Source organism: Molothrus ater, chromosome 2 (genome assembly GCF_012460135.2).
Source record: "Molothrus ater isolate BHLD 08-10-18 breed brown headed cowbird chromosome 2, BPBGC_Mater_1.1, whole genome shotgun sequence".
Taxonomy (NCBI): Eukaryota; Metazoa; Chordata; class Aves; order Passeriformes; family Icteridae; genus Molothrus; species Molothrus ater.
The window spans coordinates 115,111,346-115,129,139 of record NC_050479.2 but is presented as its reverse complement, the minus strand read 5'-3'; the positions used below and the strand labels follow the sequence as shown (position 1 = coordinate 115,129,139).

General features: G+C 39.9%; 1 protein-coding gene across 2 annotated transcripts in view; it reads left to right on the top strand.

Annotated features, from left to right (window-relative positions):
* FCHSD2 (FCH and double SH3 domains 2) overlaps positions 1-17,794 on the top strand; it is a 120,596-nt gene that overhangs the window by 25,651 nt on the left and 77,151 nt on the right. For both annotated transcript variants that reach the window (XM_036404254.1, XM_036404253.1), the window contains exon 3: positions 707-752. In XM_036404254.1, coding sequence (XP_036260147.1) covers positions 707-752 — 46 coding nt within the window. The remainder of the gene's footprint in view (positions 1-706; positions 753-17,794) is intronic.

The following is a 17,794-nucleotide window of genomic DNA, read 5'->3' as shown; positions in this document are numbered from 1 at the left end:
TCCTGTTAGGGAAGCTGAGCCTGTAGCATGTGGATGGATACTCTTCATGGATGAAATGGAGTAGGCAGGAATAAAAGGAGCCTGTCCAGACTCCTTTTTATTGAGTTAACTTAATTAGAGGATGTTCCTGAGGTGTAGTTTTGTTTTTTTTTTTTTTTTATTGGCATGTCACCAGAGTTATTGTGTAACTAATTTAAATATAATTAGATTTTTTTTGTGCTTATGGTGTAGCCTTAAGCTGAGTAGTTTGTGGTATAGCTTAAAGAAAACAACTCTGATCAAACTAAGTCTGAAGAAAATTAAGTAAGTCTGTCTAGATACATAAAGTCAAATGCTGTTCTGTGCTCCCAAATTCCTCCCTTGGCTGTACCACTGGAAAGCTGACGAGCTTTCATTAAGAAAATGCTATTTATGCCTGGGAACTGAGTAGTCCTGGGAACTGAGTTTGCCCAATAAAACTTGGAAATTCAGCCATCACACATGTGAAGTCCACACACAATCGTTGCTGGGCTACTGATGTGCACTTGTCAAACCATTTCCCTTTTTTGTTGCTGTTTCACTCTGCAGACTGTCCAGCAGAAGCTCCTTTTAAGTAATTATTGAATTTGTAGAGTTTTGCTCTGTGTTTTAATGGATTTTGACTAAATTATTGAATTTGGAGTGTTTTGCTTAATGTTCTAACTGAATTTCTTTGCTTTTCTTTCAGAGCATTCAGTCAGAAAAGAGCTGCAATTGAGAAAGAATATGCACAGGTAGGTTCTGGAATAATTTTGATGGCTGAGACATTGTTCTGTTGGGATGATTTGTTAATCAGCAAATTACTATGGTGTATGTTTTTATCATTGATCTTTTCCATAAGTTACTTTCCATGAAATGTGTTGAAGTTCTGAATCAGTTTGATTTATACAGGACTTAGGCCCATTCTGTATTTTCATGTAATTTGACTTGAGGAAGTTCTCGAGTACAGAAAACATTTTTAACATTTTTTCCCAATTGTTGTAAAGTCAAACTCCATGTGGTTTTCTCAGAAGTCAGTGTGAAATTTGAGTGAAAGGTAAAATCAGGTCAATTAGAGTGAGAGGAAATGTTCTGGCTTACTTGATCCAAAATAAATTTAAATTCACATTCTTCAGTAAGAGCAGCTTCCCATTCATCTGAAATAAAAGCGGATTTGGCCTCATGCTTGTGATAGGAGTGGAATGAATTTTGATTTGTTTGTGAGAAAAGAGGGAGGATTGCTTTTTCTCCCCCAGTCCAAAATTAGAAAGCATCTAATAAGGGGCAGCTGCCTGTTTAATTTACAGTAAAGGCTCTTGGAGCTTAAGTCCAAGTACAACAGATTAAAAATACATTAATTTATTTTAAAATAGATTAAAGGTAGAATAAAATCCAAGGGAGTGAGCTCGTGGAGCTCAGTATGCCATAAATCCAACTGGAGATGTGCCTGACGTGGAATGTGAGAACACAAGCTGTCACCAGGCTGCTTCCAAGTGCAGTTTGTAGATGTCATGTTAAACATCCTTTCAGTCCCCAGTGCTGCATCACCCCCAAAATACACAGAGCAAACTTGTTCTGGGGCCAGGCTTCACTGTCAGTTGGGAAAAGATGATTCCTGTGCCTGTGATGGATGGGTTTTTAGTGCTGGATTTTCTGCTTGTCTTCTCAGCCTAAAACCCATCTGAAAACCCTTCCTACACCACATGGAATTTGTGCTGAATTAAGCCCACTCACTGACATTATTGCCATAAGTTATTGGTGCTCCCATTCTTCCTCCAGATATGGTTTACCTTGGCAAGTATCAATTCCATTGGCAGTTGTATTAAATTTGATTAAATACCTGAATTTTTCAATGATGGTGCCTCCTGAAACTGAGGTTAAAACTGTGTGTTCTTGAGTGATTTTTTAAAATGATGTAGAAAATTTAACACCAGTTCTTAACACATTTATCCATTAGACACTGGGAATGTCTTTTATATGCAGAGACACAACAGTCACTGCATTTAGGGAATAGTCCTGATAAGTTGGAAAAATAATTACACTGCGCTTCGGAAAGCTCCGACCTAACAACTGAGGCTTTCAGCTCCTTGGATTTAAACCCCCCCAGCTTTGCAGCAATGCAGCTGCAGCATTTGAGATTCACTGAATAGCTCTTTCTATGAATGAAGTCTTGTGGGATCGCTTCCTTGGATTGCTGATAAGTGCACAGCTCCAAAACAATGTTGGATGCTTCTTCTAAAAGGATTTCTGTTTTGGAGGTGGTAATAAAATTTCACATAAAGCCTTTTGGGGAGAGAAGTTGTGCTCCAAATAAATGGGAAGTTGCATTCATCAGCAGTGGGATATTCCTTTTAAACCAGTTCTAAAGGGAGCTGGAAATGCTCAGTAGTTTATGAAGCCAGACTTTTAAACCTTTTCACAGATTCTCTCCAAATGCCTCTTGTCACCTTAGGGAATTCGGAATATTCTGACATCTGACTTTTTTTTGCCAAGTGAGAAGCAGTGGAAGGCTGGCCAATGAAAATCAGTTTCCCAGCGCTGAAGGCTTTGTTGGTTTAAAAAAAATTGTAGGTTGGTGCCCTGCACTTGGGTGCCAAGTTTCTAAACACAGAGTGCTTTTGTTGGGAGCAGGAGAACCTGTCCAAAGGCAAGTGAAACACCCCAGCCCAGTGTTTATAACTTGCCCCTAATTACATGGTAAGTGGTGCAAATGTATGTGATGAATTACAGGGCCTGGATTTAAATTTCCCTGCTCTTATTTTGTCCAGGTTATTTTGCGTTGTGTTTTCACCTGTTGCCTTGAAGGTTTTTGGAGCTGTTTTTTGCTTATTGCCCATCTCCAGTGGGTTCTTTCCTGGCTTTTCTCGGCTGTGCCATGGTATAAATGGGAGAAAGATCCAGTGTATCTGCAATTCTGCAGATTTCTAGTGATCAGTTGGGATTCTGCACTCAGCTCTTCCACTTGTATTTTTGGTCCTGCATTATTTAATACATGCTCAGAGGGTTACCTTAATATTCAGAAATGAGAGCTCAGAAAGGTTCTCATTTCCCACTAACAGTATGCCTGCTAATAGCATTTAAATTGCAATTTTATATTGTTATTATTAGCTGTTCTCCATGATTAATAAGCGACCTGAAATCAGTGCCTGAGAATACTCTTATGGTGAAAAAACAGTTTACTGAATGTGTGCTTTTGCTGCTACCTCCAAAAAAACCTGTTTTACCCAGCATGTTTAATAGGTAAAATGTTGGTTTTGGGGTTTTTTTTCTTGAGATTATAAATACATTTCTGCTGCAGTTACTATTATTCCACACTTTTAACTCAAGAGACCAGTCTCTCACAGTCTGGGAACACACAGATGACCTTCCTTGTCATGTTTTGGTTTTGCTTGATGTTTCATTATCATTGTTTCAGAGTAAAACGTGACTCCAGGCAATCAGCATGGCCTGGCCCCTTGGAATTTGCAAGTAACCTCAAGGAGGTTGAGTTTCCCTGCATGCTAATGAGTTTCTAATTGTAGTACCTCAACCAAATGCACTGATGTTCTACAAAAAAGGTGGGAGAGCCCATTCCCTGAGCTACATTTCAAGTGAGCCACAAGTAGAAGTGTCTGTTCAGTTTTTCTTTTTTAAAGAGGCAGTAATTGTTAGGATTTTTTTTCTCCTCTCTGTGTTTTTTATAGGTTAAATTAACAATGAAGAGCTGTGGGTGCTCAGTAAAACCAGCTTATCTGTCATCAGGAGGGGACAGGGCACTCGGTGTTGATTGCTTTGTCTGTGGCACTGAGAAACTTCATGCATTTAAAACATTTTCAAATGTGGAGAAGAGAAAAGAAAATTTAATGTAGTTTATAGCCACAGAGTCCTGTTGGCAGCTGCTCATATCCATGGTAGTGGTCACGAGAGGAGCCTTAAATAAGATGAAATGGATGTGAGAGGGAAAAGCAGCTGGAGGTGGAGTGAGAGGAGCAGGATAGGTGGGGAGGTGGATGTAAGCAGACACCATGGTCACCCTTACCCATTTCCCTCGCCCTGTGTCTCACCAGACCTAGAAAACACACTCATTTCAAGACATCAGAATATATGCATTAATAGTTCCTAAAAAATTACAATATTCTTATGGCAGTTTTTGTCTATATAATGTGTGCATGTGTATACATAATATATAAAGCAGCTACTTAATAAATAAACATAACATGATTTATTTTCTATCTTTATATATGTATTTTATATATAATTTATTTATATATTTGCTAGAATGTACTGGCTTTCCTTTGTTTAAAAACAAAAGAGCTGACCATTTTTTTTACCATGTTCTAACAAGGTGCCAAGCTGCTCAGTGGCCTTTTGAACAATTTTTCAGAGGATTAAAATCATAAGGGTTAAAATCAGACATTGTCACCATGTCTAGTAACTTCTACCATGGCTCATTTTTTTTCCTTTGCTGTTCTTTATCCTGTATTCCAACACTTTGTGAAAATTAACTTTATCATGTGAAGACTGGAAAGGTGATGGTATTTCCCTCGTAAGGAATGAGAGAAATTGAATGAATTTTAGCCAAAATACCACAAATCTCTGATAGAATGGATACCAAACTTTTGAAAATACACTGGTTTATTGGAGTGTTTCAGTGGTGACTGTAGGAGCAGGAGGATGGCAGACACTGCTCAGGAACAGCTGGGAGATTTGGGAATGGTGCTGGGGAGCTCTGTAAATAGAGCCCTGTCAGCATGGAACCCCAGTCACCTGGGTTGATTCCTACATCCCACCAGGCAAAACAGCTGCAGCCTGGAAAACACAGCCTTACAACAGGCTTGGAATACAAAACAAAAATTCCAGGGTGAAGCAAATTCTTTCCTCTGCCTCCAAGCCACGGAACCCCTGGAGCGGCAGGAAAAAATAACTTGAGGTACCTGCCCTGCAAAGGCAGCAAGCAGCTTTCCATGAGATCATTGCCTGCAGTCTGGGCAGAATGGGTTGGATTTTTTAATCCCAAAGGATGCAGGAGGTTGCTGTGGGAGAGCAGGAAGAGATTGTGGATTTTAAGGGTGGGTCCCCGACTTGGGGACAAACAAGGAGCAGCCGTGGGTTGACTGCTCAGGAGCTGTTTTGTTAACAGATGAACTTAAGTTACTTGTTTCTTCCTGTGAGGATGATTTTAGAGTTGCTGCAGTGCTAAACCTCCCTCTAGAGTATTTCTGTATTACTTATGACATTTTGTCTTGGTTTTGTTTTATGGTGAAATTGATGACTTTTGTAGTCAAGCAGCAATTAAAAAAAACCTGGGAAATCAGGTTTTGTGTGTGTGTGGAAGATGTATTTTTAAGACTTAGGACACTTCATCTTTTAGGGAATTGGGATCTTCTGTATTCCAGATCCTGTGAGGAGAGTTTAGTTTGTAATTAGCTGATATGCAGAAACTAGGTTGGTTTTTCTTTTATCTCAGGCTTATCTTTGGAAGGAATTTAGCTGTCATTCTGTGATTTCTCTACAGAGAAACTTTCACTTGTAGTACATGAGTGGATTATGTTGAAATTTCCATCCTGGGTATCCTGAGCTGAATGACTGCTGTATCTGGATATATTTGATAGCAATTAATTTGAAAGACAACAAATTGCTTTGAAACCCATCTGTGTATTTATTATATTTTCAAACTTTCTGTAGGAAAAAGTAGGAAAAACTCAGAGTGAAATCTTTTTCTGGGAATGAGCTCACTGAGTGTCTGCAAGTGTTGGTTTGTGTCTGTTTCAAAAGACAGGCAAAATATTCCAACCCCAACCAAACAAACCCAGCCTGTAAGAAGTGACCCTGGAGGCCTGAGGTGCTCCATGTGCACCACTCAGAAGTGTGGCAGAGCTTTGAGGTGCCTTCTTCCTACTTTATTGGTAGTGTTGCAAACCATTTTAGCAGGCATTCCGTGTGTTGGTTTAATTGCATATGAAAACCATGGTTCTGTCCACCAGTGCTGGGGAATGTTCTCCTCCCAGCCCAGAGCCTGGAGGAGACTTTGTGCTGGTATTTATCCATAAAGTTCCACTTTTTCCTTGTGGTGGCTGTGTGAATGTGGCACCTCTTTCTCTTAGCAGAGTTCATTTCTTGCCTGTGCGGAGAGAATACCTACTGAAATCCTACAATCCAAGGTCTGACTTGAATGTTCCACCTTTCCTGCTGTAGGAATTTCTATAGGAGAAGGCAGCAGACCCAGGGAATCTTTGTGTGTGACTTTATTTTGGATGTTGCTGCCTGAAGCTTGGTTGGCACATCTGCTTGGGGAGTGGGAAAAGCTGTATCCAAGAAACCTCTGGATCCAATAGCAAAGATGCCAGAGCCATTCAGGCCTACTCCTGCCTGAGTGGTGTTCCCCCATGGATCCTTAGGGCTGTGAGGCTCCTCTTCTTCCTTCTTTTGGAATCTTGCTGTGGTTGATCCCATCTGTCACAGACAACCATGTCAGGCAGGTTTGTTGTAAACCAACTCTGCTGCTTTCCATGGGCTTCCTCCTGCTCTTCCATGGACTCTGCAAACCAGGGAGGGTGGGGAGCCTTCAGAAGGAGCTGATACTTGCTTGCATATGATGTCTTTGGTTGATACCCATTAATTGTTCCCTGTGAGGGCGGTGAGGCCCTGGCACAGGGTGCCCAGAGCAGCTGTGGCTGCCCCTGGATCCCTGGAAATGTCCAAGGCCAGGCTGGACAGGGCTTGGAGCAGCCTGGGATAGTCGAAGGTGGTGGCAGGGGGTGGCACTTGATGATCTTCAAGGTCCCTTCCAACCCAAGCCATTCTGGCATTTGCTGACTTAATTTGGGATATTTCTTTTGGATAATCACTGGTGTTTTCTAAACGAGCTTTGGATTCATTAGGTAAAAAAACTCAGAGTAAGACCTGTGTTTCAACCTGGCTTATGAGCATTTTAAGTCTTTGTTCCTTGCCATATCCCTGAAAAATCTCATGTTTGGTGTGGAATGCCTGTGGTTTCAGATACACCTGGAGCCAGGACTGTTTTGTTAGTTTGTTTTAAATCTCAGCGTGACTAACTTTCCATTTTTTGGGAGAGGATCCCAAGTGGTAGCACTTCCCAGTCACTGCCTGGTATGGAGATCATGCATATTGATGGCCTGGTTTGGTCTTTTCAGCCATGGTGGTGCACAATACATCAGCAGAACTTGATGTTTCCAGAAAGAAAACACCTGCCTGGTACTACCTTTGGATTATGTTCTCCATTCAAAGCACTGGGATATCCATAAGCAGGGCTGGAAAATGAAGTGTAGGACCCCGTGGCTATTCAGGCCATTCTTCCCAAAAAACCATGGAGAATCAGTGGCCGTGAAGGCCACAAAGACTGAGCTGCTCCATTTCATAAATGGTTAGGAACACTATTGTGAATTTTAGAATAACTTGTAGAGACAAGTTTGACAAATCAGATGTTATAATGGGATTATTGATACTATTCTGCACTTGTCACAGTTCAACCTCTTAGTGCACGTTTCCCTTTTTTCCCCCAAACAAGAAGGTCTTTAGAATTCTCTATATTAAATGTCCATTTAACATTTAATATAATATACTTTGCCTGGAACAAAGACTGTGGGTCTATGAGTGACATTCCAAACAATATTATCGTTGACCTCTTTTTATGTAGATTTTGCATTCAGTTGTTCTTGTACTTTTCTGTCTCCAAAAAACACATGTCAGAACTTAAAGTAGGGAAAAGTGGGATATCTGATTTTGGTCTTGTCTCACTGGTCGTTCTGTTAGAAGAAAAATGAAAATGCCCTACACTGCAGCATTAGTCCATTTAAAAAGAATTTTAAAAGGCAGCCATTTAAAAATGCTAAGCTATCTGCTACAGTTTTTATGGAATTCTTTAGGTTAAAATAATATTTCTCTAAGAACAGAGGAGGACTGTCAGCTTCTATTTTCAGTGAAAACATCTAGTTCCTTATAAAGGGGCTGCTAAGCTTAGAATTACTCTATTCCTACAAAGAAAGCCCTTCATAAAGAAACCCCATTTTTTGCTGAACTGATGCAAGCAAGTTTCTCTGAGCCTGCTTTTAGCCGTTATTTTTCTTTCCGATTACTGCGCTCAGAAGCATCCAGAGCCTGGAATTTGGATCCTTGTAAGTGGCTATGCTTGCAGATGAAAAACTTTATTCTTCAGAGCTGCTTTTGCTTGGCCATGCAGCCCCACCAGTGAGCCAGGCAGCGGATCCTGCAGCCTGTGGGGTTATCCATGAGTTCCTTCTGTGGGCATCGTTTTTCCTCTGCTGCCTCAGTTTTTCTCAAGCTACCCCAGTGTTTCAGTTCTTTCCTAACATATTCAGCCCTTCAGTCATCCTTCCCAGCAGCTGCTTTTCTTTTTCATGGGATTTAAGAGGGCAGGCAAGTCACAACCCAAGGCTTTCAAAATATGCACAGTGGAAACTTTGGGCGTCTGAAGTAGCAGCAGCAGCAGCGCTGAGTCATGAGTCCGTACCAGCCAAGGCTGCTCCACCTCTCTTTGGGCTCCTTTTCCACCTCTTTCCTTATATCTTGTCCTGGGAGTTCAATACTCTTTCATTTCCTAGCTCTGCACACCTCATACACATCTCAGAGTTCTTTGGATGGAGGAGATTCCTGTTCCAACCTCCTTTACCAAGGTGTAGTTTGGTGAGGCCCTTATCGCTTTGAAACTTGGAAAATCTTGAAGCATCTTGGTACCCAAACTGCATCCCTCAGGAAAAACATGTCACTGTTCTCAGAGAGAACCCAGGCCTTGCCTGAGCCACCTTCTTGGCCTTTTTCCCTGCTCCATTTTCCAGTCCCCTGGTAATCGTGGTGCCATGCTCTCCTCTCAGCTTTTGGGTTGGTATCAGTTCCTCAGGAAATGCATCCTGGTTTGCAGACCACTGCTGGACAGGGCTGTGCAGGGATCTACAAGCAGTCAATACACCCAGGAATGCTCTGGATGTGGGTTTGAGGGTGTTGTTTGGGGATTTTTAAATCCCTAAAGCTTCAAGGTAAGAAGGCAAATATTTGATGCATGACCATCACCCCATCATCCCTTGTATTTTCTAGTGGGCCATAAACAACTCAAAAGCTCTTTTTCTCTCAACTTTCTTTTGCCTTTCTTTTGCATTTCTGCACCTTCTCTTTTAACCTTGCATTTGTTCTGGAGCCATCAATTGAAAAAAAAATTCCTTTGTATCCAACATAACTCTGCCTCTATACCTAATAATAAGCACCTTCTCGGTTACAATCAAAAGACCATAACTTAGGGTAAAGCAGAAATCAGTGGTTTGCCTGAAAATGGTACTCACGAGAGTGTAATTAAAAATAAAATTATTATTATTATTAAAATTAAAGGAAAGTTATTTATTTTTTTAGTTATTGATTTTAAAAAACAACCTACACAGAAATAAAAGTATGGAGAGTGTTATTTTGTGTTGATTTCATTTGGTTTATTCAGCTGATTAAATTTTCTCCAATTCAGCTGGTTCAGCTGGTTGTCAAATGTTGGGCACACAGAGGTAATTCATAGGAGAATGGTGTTCCTTTTTTCTCTAGGACTTTGAAAGACTGTTTGATTGCACCTCCTGCACACTAACTAAAGTGGTTTTGGGCTATGTGTGACTGTATTTTAGGTAGTGACATTTCTGAAAAGTTATTCTTCCTTTTCTTTGTCTCAGACCTTTATTTTACTGTTGAAAAGGTTTCCACTGGTTAAATAAATTTTAAAAAAAGGGAGAAAAGCTCATTTTATTTACTGTTCAATAATTAAACACCTAAACTTGTGTTCACACTGTAAAAAGGATTGAACGTGGATTTGCAGGAGCAGCCTGTCATCCTTTCCATTCTAGAGCAATCCCCAACCCCAGGGATCCAGATTTCATGTTGGACCCTCAGCAGTTCATTAGAGGGATGTAAGGAAAACTGGGAGAGCTTCTTGGCTACTGAAGCTGTTTATCTTAGGGGATTATTTAAGGGTAAAGTAGATGTGTTCTTAACTATTTTTAAAAACTATACTCCCTTCTTCCTCTTTCCAGCCTTGGAGGTTTGCTTTCAGACCTGGATAAACCAGGATGTGTTGACAGCTCAAAAAAAAAACCAACAACCAACAGAGAATGTTTTAAGTCAAATCTCCCCTAAATGATTATTCAGTGTCAGACCCTGCAGCCACAGTGGGTGACTTGTTCAGTTTTATACAGATAAAGGTCTTTAGCCAGCTTTCACTCCCAAAAAAAAGAGGAGGGAGAAAGGAAAGCCATCAACGTTTAGATCCTAGGATCTCAATTATTTCTGAGAGTTCTCCAAAACTGCTGCCTCGAACATTTATTGTTCTGTTTCATGGTGTGTGGGGCCAGCAGTAGAGCTCAGCTGGGTCATTCCCTTCCACATCGTGTTAGGAGGAATAAATAGCAATGTTTAAATATCTTGGTGCATTAGGTAAGGAAAAATGCTTGTCCAGCTGGATTCTGGAAAACTGTAGGTGGCTAGCATCCCATATAGATGATGAGCTCCACTTGATTACTGGGTTGGTGCTATTTGTTTTAGTAGTGTTTGGTTGTTACTCATTAAGTTTCTTATTAATCAGTTTTCTGGGTTTTTTTTCCATGGAAAATAAAATAAGCCAGTGCAACAAGTTTTATATTGGGAGATTTCGGTATATTTAAAAATCAATTAACTTCTGTCTTATTGAGAAAATATTTTAAAATTTGATGGGTAAGTTAATGACATCAACATTAGAAAACACTAATGAGGGGAAAATCCAGTGTAGGTGTAGTGCAGGAACAGAGCCTTAACATAGATTTACATCTTAATTTATAGATGTAAAGCATTCTTTTCAGTCACCAGAATTGTGTTGATGATGGCATAGAGTTATTCCTGCTATCCCTTGTTTAATTTTCAATATTACTCCATATTTTCTGCTAGGCAGATATCCTGCCTGCTGCTCATTTCTCTAGCAATATACTCTTCACTGCCTTTTGCAGTTTAAAGGGTAGTTTCTTATATTTTCAACAAAAATAAAAGCATATTTCATACTGGTTGCAAACAGAAACTAATTGAGTAGGAGGAAGCCTACACATTTACGAAAAAAACCATCTCAGCGCTGGTTTTCTTAGCTCTGCTTGTGTCAAATATGGCTCAGAGGTTTTTTTTTACCTTCACAAACCATAAGGAGGTAATTTAAAAAAAACCAAAAATACTGAGGGCCGGTTACATTTTTTGAGATGTGAAATTTGTGAGCTCCTGGGTTTCCTGGATTTATTTCTCTTCAGGATGCCAGATAGATCTGTGTTTGCTTTTTGATTGTCTATCCAAATAGGCTGGCCAAAAATTTGCATTTTTTCTATCACATGGGGTTTTCTTGTATTTATAGCAGCATCTTGAAAGATATTTTCTGTCTCGTGTTGGTTTTCTGGTTTTGTTTTGAGAAATTTTTTTCCTGATAATTTATGTTCACCTAAGGTAGAGCAAAGCATCTCTATGAATGCCCTCCAGTAAATGTGGTTGGGAATGGAATTTGTAAGCAGGATTATTTTTTCTGTGTTCATAAAAGTGAATAATGCAGATAATTCACTGGCTACCTTTTTAAAAAGAGTTTTCAATTATACAGCTATTACCAGGTGCGATGATGTTAAAATTGTTTATTTTTAAATAAGAATAATAATATAAGCTCTTAAATATAATAAAGGGGTAGTGGAGAGTCATAAACAGCTGGAATACATCAAAATGTTTATTTTTGATTATTCTTGTAGCCTGCAGTTGTGTGTTAAACCTTTAGGAAGCAAAATCCCCTCCCATAACAAAATCTGGAAATGTGATCCAAGGTGCAGGCAGCTTCTGGGAAGTCTCCTGCAGAAGGGTTTTGGTTGAGGGTTCCACCAAGAATTCTTAGAAATACCTTGGAGAAATACTGAGATGTTGCTAAAACTACATCCTGTCACTTTTTTTTTCCCCTGCAAAGAGTTCTCTACTTGTTCCATAGGAAAAGAACAAAAAACATACGGAATATTGAATATATGTGGTAGAAATATATCTCCTTTTCCTCCAAATAAAAAAGAATTTGGTGATCCTTATGACTCCAAACACCCAGTATTCTATGATTAAAAAAATTATAATTTCTGACTTCAAAGCTGATTTCCTCTGTAGCAATAATTGTACACCAATAAATGATAAAAATTGTGGGGTTGGGCTGGGTGGGTTGTGCTTATTTTTTAGCAGTGGGTCTTGTCACCTGCTTTATGGTGACCTTCATGCTTGTACCATGACTCCTTAGTTTCTTAAAACTTATTTCTGAGGAAAAATCCATGAGAAAAAGGATTTTTGCTGTGTGTTAGTAAATTGAGCTCCTGAATCTTAAAAACTCCACCCTCACACTACATATTTTGCAAGTTCGTATGGCTTATCTACTGGTTTTGTTTGGGTTTTTCCCCTATGTGTGTCAGGCACAAAGAAATGAGGCAAAGAACTTGTGAAGGAGAAATGCTGCAAACAACCTTGTGGGAAATAATTTCAGTTCCTAAAAACGTGTGTTCTTCTTGGGAAGCCACAGAGCTGAAGTGAGGCTCAGCTTCCAAATGCAGCTATTGAATGTCTCTAAATTTGAGTCATATTGTTAAAAATAAAATACTCTCTGCTCCACAAAAAATTCTTTTCACTCAGCAGTGATATTTTCCTCTCTAAGTTGTAAAATTCCACCAGCTCCAATCCTGCCAGCGTTGTATATAACAGGAATAAACAGATTTCTTCAGGCACTTTCTGATGCCATGTTTGACAGAGTCTCTCCCTGATTATTCTTGCAGTTTATCCAGGTTCAGGAGCGTGAAATGTTTGCTGATTCATGGCAGGATTAGGATGTGCTGAGGAAGCACTGCTGGAATTTGGCCTTGCTGGGAGCAGGGATGTGGCCTGGCTGCTGATGGAATCAGCCTGTGGGAACCCTGCTGCTCTGATACATTCAGAACTTCTGGGTATTTTATTTTGGGGTTTTGTTTCTCACAGTATCTAAAGCTTTAAGTGTTCCTCACATTTAAATAGCATTTTCCAGCAGAAATAATAGAACATTTGAGTGAGTGTCTGTCCAAGCCCATCCCATAATTCTGTCTGGTTTTCCTTTTCCTGAAAGCACAGTGGCAGCTCTTCTAGAGATATCGCCTGTATTGGTTCTCCTTACTCTGCTCAGATTTGTGAGGTTGAAATTCACTTTTCTTCACCAATTTCAGGGGAGAATCCTCAGGAACTCATTTGGCTGCTACACTGAGTCACTTGGCAGGTGGTTTTGTGGGATGTAAATCCCACTTCACTCAGGTTATCAGGGAGGCCACCCATCATTTTTGAAACGTCAGGTGTTTAAATCCATGACCAGAGGCTCCTGATAAGCGAGATCAGAGATGTTTTCCCACCATTTAAAAAAGAGCCAGCCCAGCCTTGAAATAAAAAGAACTTGTAAACTCTTTAGCCAGCCTTTATTATTCAAGAAATGTTTGTACCTTGCACTGGTGTGTATCTGATGAGGATGTGTTTAATCAGCCCTCTTCTGAGTGCAGGAGATGTCCTTTCAATGAAAGATCTTCTATATCTTCTTTTTGAAATAGGGCTTCACCACAGGAATTGATGGATTATTGAGGTGTTAATGCTAAATTAATACTAAATAATTACTCAGGGAGAGCTTCCTCTCTGCTGAAGAAAGCACTTTGGTTTGCCAGCTGAGAAACTGAAATAAATAGCATTTGTACAGCTTCAGTGTGCTCCATTGATTTGTGCTTTTTCTATCTCAACTTTTTCAGTGTTTTCCCTCTCTAGCTGCACTGCCAGCTGTCTCCCCACTCCAAATTATACTGTCACCAGTTCTGTAAACACCAGAGAAAACCACTTTTATATTAAATTCCTTTCTCTGCTGAAGTGGTGGATGGAGCTGGTAACCAAGTTACTAAAGAATCAAAAGCAGAGGAGCTTTTAATTAAATATAATTTGGCAAGGTGCCCAGAAATTTCCCTGTCGTGGGAGTGGGGAATGACAAACAAAATGAAGAGCTGCCACTGCTGCCTTTCAGAGTGTCTGGAAGATGTATTTGCTTGGATGTGCAGATCCACTACCAAGCAGTAATAAAAATAAAAATCCACAGAGCAGCTCCAGTGCCAAGGTGACCTTGTGCAAGTGGTTTTTGTAAGCTCAGGATGAGTTGTGATCACATTTCACAGGAAGCAGAAGAATGGGATACAAACCAAAGTCCTGTGTGGTTTTAGGCTGTTGTTTAAAGGTGAGAAGCAATTCAGTGCCATGAATTGCCCCTCATTTACATCAATTCCACGTGATGCCACATTATTTTATAATTATCCCTGCTTGCATGTGGGCTCATTAAATCATTCATGGGCTGCTGCTTAGGTGGGATTTGTCAGTGTGCTTTCAGTTTTTATGATTCTTGATTTTTTCAGAAAGTTTTGCCATAGGTGATTCAGTTTTTGGTCATCCCTCCCTTTTCTTGCCCACATTTTGAGTATCTCATGTTGAATGGGTTCAGTGAATCCTCTTTTTATGTGTTCAGCTTTGTGATTTCAGTGTGATTTCAGGTAGATCTTCCCTGCCTTTAACCAGCACTATATTTGTTTTTAACTTCTAAATCTGCCTTTCTGTCTTCCTTTCCCAAACAAATTAGATTCTCATTTGGAAAAGAGGGAGATGTCATCTCTCTTAGTGATGATTTTTTTCATATTTCATGTATGTTTTGATTCATTTTTGCCTCTATATTAGTGCCAGAATGTCTTTCTCAGTTGTCAAAGTCCTAAAATCCCTTATGTAGCAATGAGATGACTTGAACTGAAACTTCCTTCCAATATTTACAGAAATATTTTATATAGAGCATTTTTCTGTTTCATTTTTTACACTTAAACTCCTTGTTTGTGAAGCTGTAAAGCACCAAGCCCTTGTGTATTAACTTTCTACAAGGTTTTAGTTCACTTCTCTCAATCTCTTGCTTATTTTGCTCTCAGTGATGCTTCTCTGTGCCCCTGATTTCTGCAGCTTCCAGGTCACCCCAGTCTCTGATTTACCCTGGTTATTGGGGGGGTTTATTTGTGTTCTGAGTGCTTCCAGGTAGGGAATGTTTCCTTCTGTGTTTGTACAGCACTATGTAAATTTGCAACAATATATAAATGTTTGCTAATGACCCAGCCCTGTGGAAGTTAATAAGTCACATCACACAACATTGATGTGCTGTGTTCAGAAACACAGGGTTTATTTAAAGAAAATCAGGATTTAAAAAGGTTGGAGTGGAGAGATGAGGCCAGACTGCAAATTTGAAGCTTGCCCTGGGCTAAATAAAAGTTGTTTTTAAAAATCTATTATCTACCAATGCTGATTTAAATATGAATGCAGTTCACTTTGGTCCTGATTCTGTTTCAGATCTTTTAAAACCAGATTTCATTGGTTTTCCTTAGCAGAAATTTGCTCTTGATGTGTTTGCTTAAAACAAGACTTGAGAGAGCCCATCTGCACTCTCCAGGCTCTGTGTCAGCACTGGCTTCTTTTTGGCTTCAGGCATTCCTGTGAAGAGCATTTTCCTTTGCAAAACCATGGAATTTTAAACACACATTGGCCAGTGTGTAAAATACAGTACCAAATGAAGTTAGTTTTTTTTTTTTTTGAGTGATCTATTTAATTTCCCTGCTTGATCTCAGTTTTAAAGCTTTATTCACATCTTTGTGTCTGGGATTAATTTGACTTGGCACACTGCAGTGTCTCTGTCTCCCAGGAGCAGCTGATAATTTACAATGAATTTCTTTTTCCTCTTCTCCCTATGACTTGTAGCAAAGGTTTTTCTCTGCAGAACTCTGAATAATATGCAAAGAGCAAAATTATTTAAGAATGAATAGCTGAGTTACCTGTGATGATTGGAAGCTCAAACATGGCTCAGCTTGTAATGAGTCCAAAACTGTTATTTACCAGAACATCTTTGGTTTGCAGCAAAGAAACTTTTGAATAATGAATAGTGCCTCTATCTGTGTAGCTGTACAGAAAATATTGGGCTGGAGGCCTGCAGTGAAACAAGGAGTTGACAAACGTCTGTTAATTATATGCTAAATTAATCATATTATTCTGGTGAGAGAAGGAGAAAATGTGTTTTCTTTTAGGTATAATAATGATGTAAATAAGAAAAATCAACAGTTTGGAACTGACTTTTGAAATATAATTTGTTATAATTTTTTATTACTGCTTCCTTGTCTTGTTTTTTTAAGCGCCTATTAATTTTTGGAAAGGCTGAGGCTGATGTGAGTGCCTGTAAGGGTCTGTGTGTGACTGGGCTGGTGAACATGAGCTGGAGCCAGGACATGTCCCTGGCTGTGTAAATCACCAGGTGTCATTTAACCACCTGCACTTGTCAGGGAGTTGCAAAGGAGGAATGGGAGGAACATCTTTGTTACCATAAAATCATGAAATTGTTTGGATTGGAAGGGACCTTAAAGGTCATGGGCAGGGACACCTTCCACTATCCCAGGTGGCTCCAGGCCCCATCCATGCTGGTCTGGAACAATTCCAAGGATGGGGCAGCCACAATTTCAGGGTGTGCACCCAGTGATGTACCTGTGGGATGTTGAGAAGCCCAGTCCTGAAAGGGAAAGTGAAAGCAGCATTGTGGCATCTTGGTGGTGGGATTTCTGGTTATGGGAATTTTGGACAGGAAAATGTCATGAGGAGAAGACTCTACTAAAGCAGACTGGGTTTGTTCCCCCTTTAGTGAACAGTATTGTCTCTGTCCTCCTATTTATATCCTAAATGCTTTTTGTCCTTCCATCAATGTTGTGAATACCTGGAACAAAAGCCCAGTAATAATTAGTTTCTAAAATTGAGTAAATGAAAGAGCAGAACTTTTAGTGAAATCCAATTATGTACCATCATATATTAAGCTGGTAGTGGTGTTCTCATATCCCAAAATCAATGGCATGCCCTGCAGGCATGTTTTAATTAAAATAGGAAATATATATATTATGTTAGTCCTGCTAAAATAGTTAATTCTGAAGTTCCTGATTATTTTCCTGAACAAGTATAAAGTTCAGTCTCTGAATAAACCCCGTCCTCTGAAGGCTCAGTGAATTGCACCTGACAGTGAACAAGGATTGGCAATCCTGAGGGAGTTTGCAGTAAATCAGGGAATGTTCCTGGGGCTGTCCAAGGCTTCCTCTCTCCCAGAGTTACCTCCAGAGCTCGAGTGAGTGTTGGCAGCAGCAGAGCTGAGAGCAACCAAAAAAGTGTCAGGGATGAAGATCTACGATAAGCACAGATGGAAAGAGCCAGATACAGGAAAGAAAACAAAGCAGCTGGGGGGTGGAATTTCGTCCCTGGTGAAAGAAGAAGTGAATGGTGAAGAGCTGGGGAACAGCATAAAAAATGAGATTATGGCAATGGCTGCTCAGGTTTTGTGTTGCCAGGCCAAGACAAAGAAATAGAGGTGGGAAGTGCTAGAAATTGAAGGGGGGAAATTAAAAAAGAGATTGAAGAGATGGACCAGACAGTTGGTGTTGAAAATGGAAATACAGAAATGCCTGGCTGGGATAAGAATGGTCAAAAGAGTGTGTGGGGAAAAACTGGGTCGTATGGCAAGGTAGGAGAAGTCTGAAGTGGAGCACTGGAATCAAAGATGTCAGTGCTGAAAGACAAATAATAATTGAGAACATAAACACAGAGGGTGAAAGATATTTGGAATACTTAGGGAGTGCCCAGACGCCAATACGTTGGCTGATCCCAGAGGAGATTCATACAGGAAACAGGGAGAGAGAACAGTGGAATTACTGGAAATGCAAAGCACTCAGTGTCTTGGCAGAAA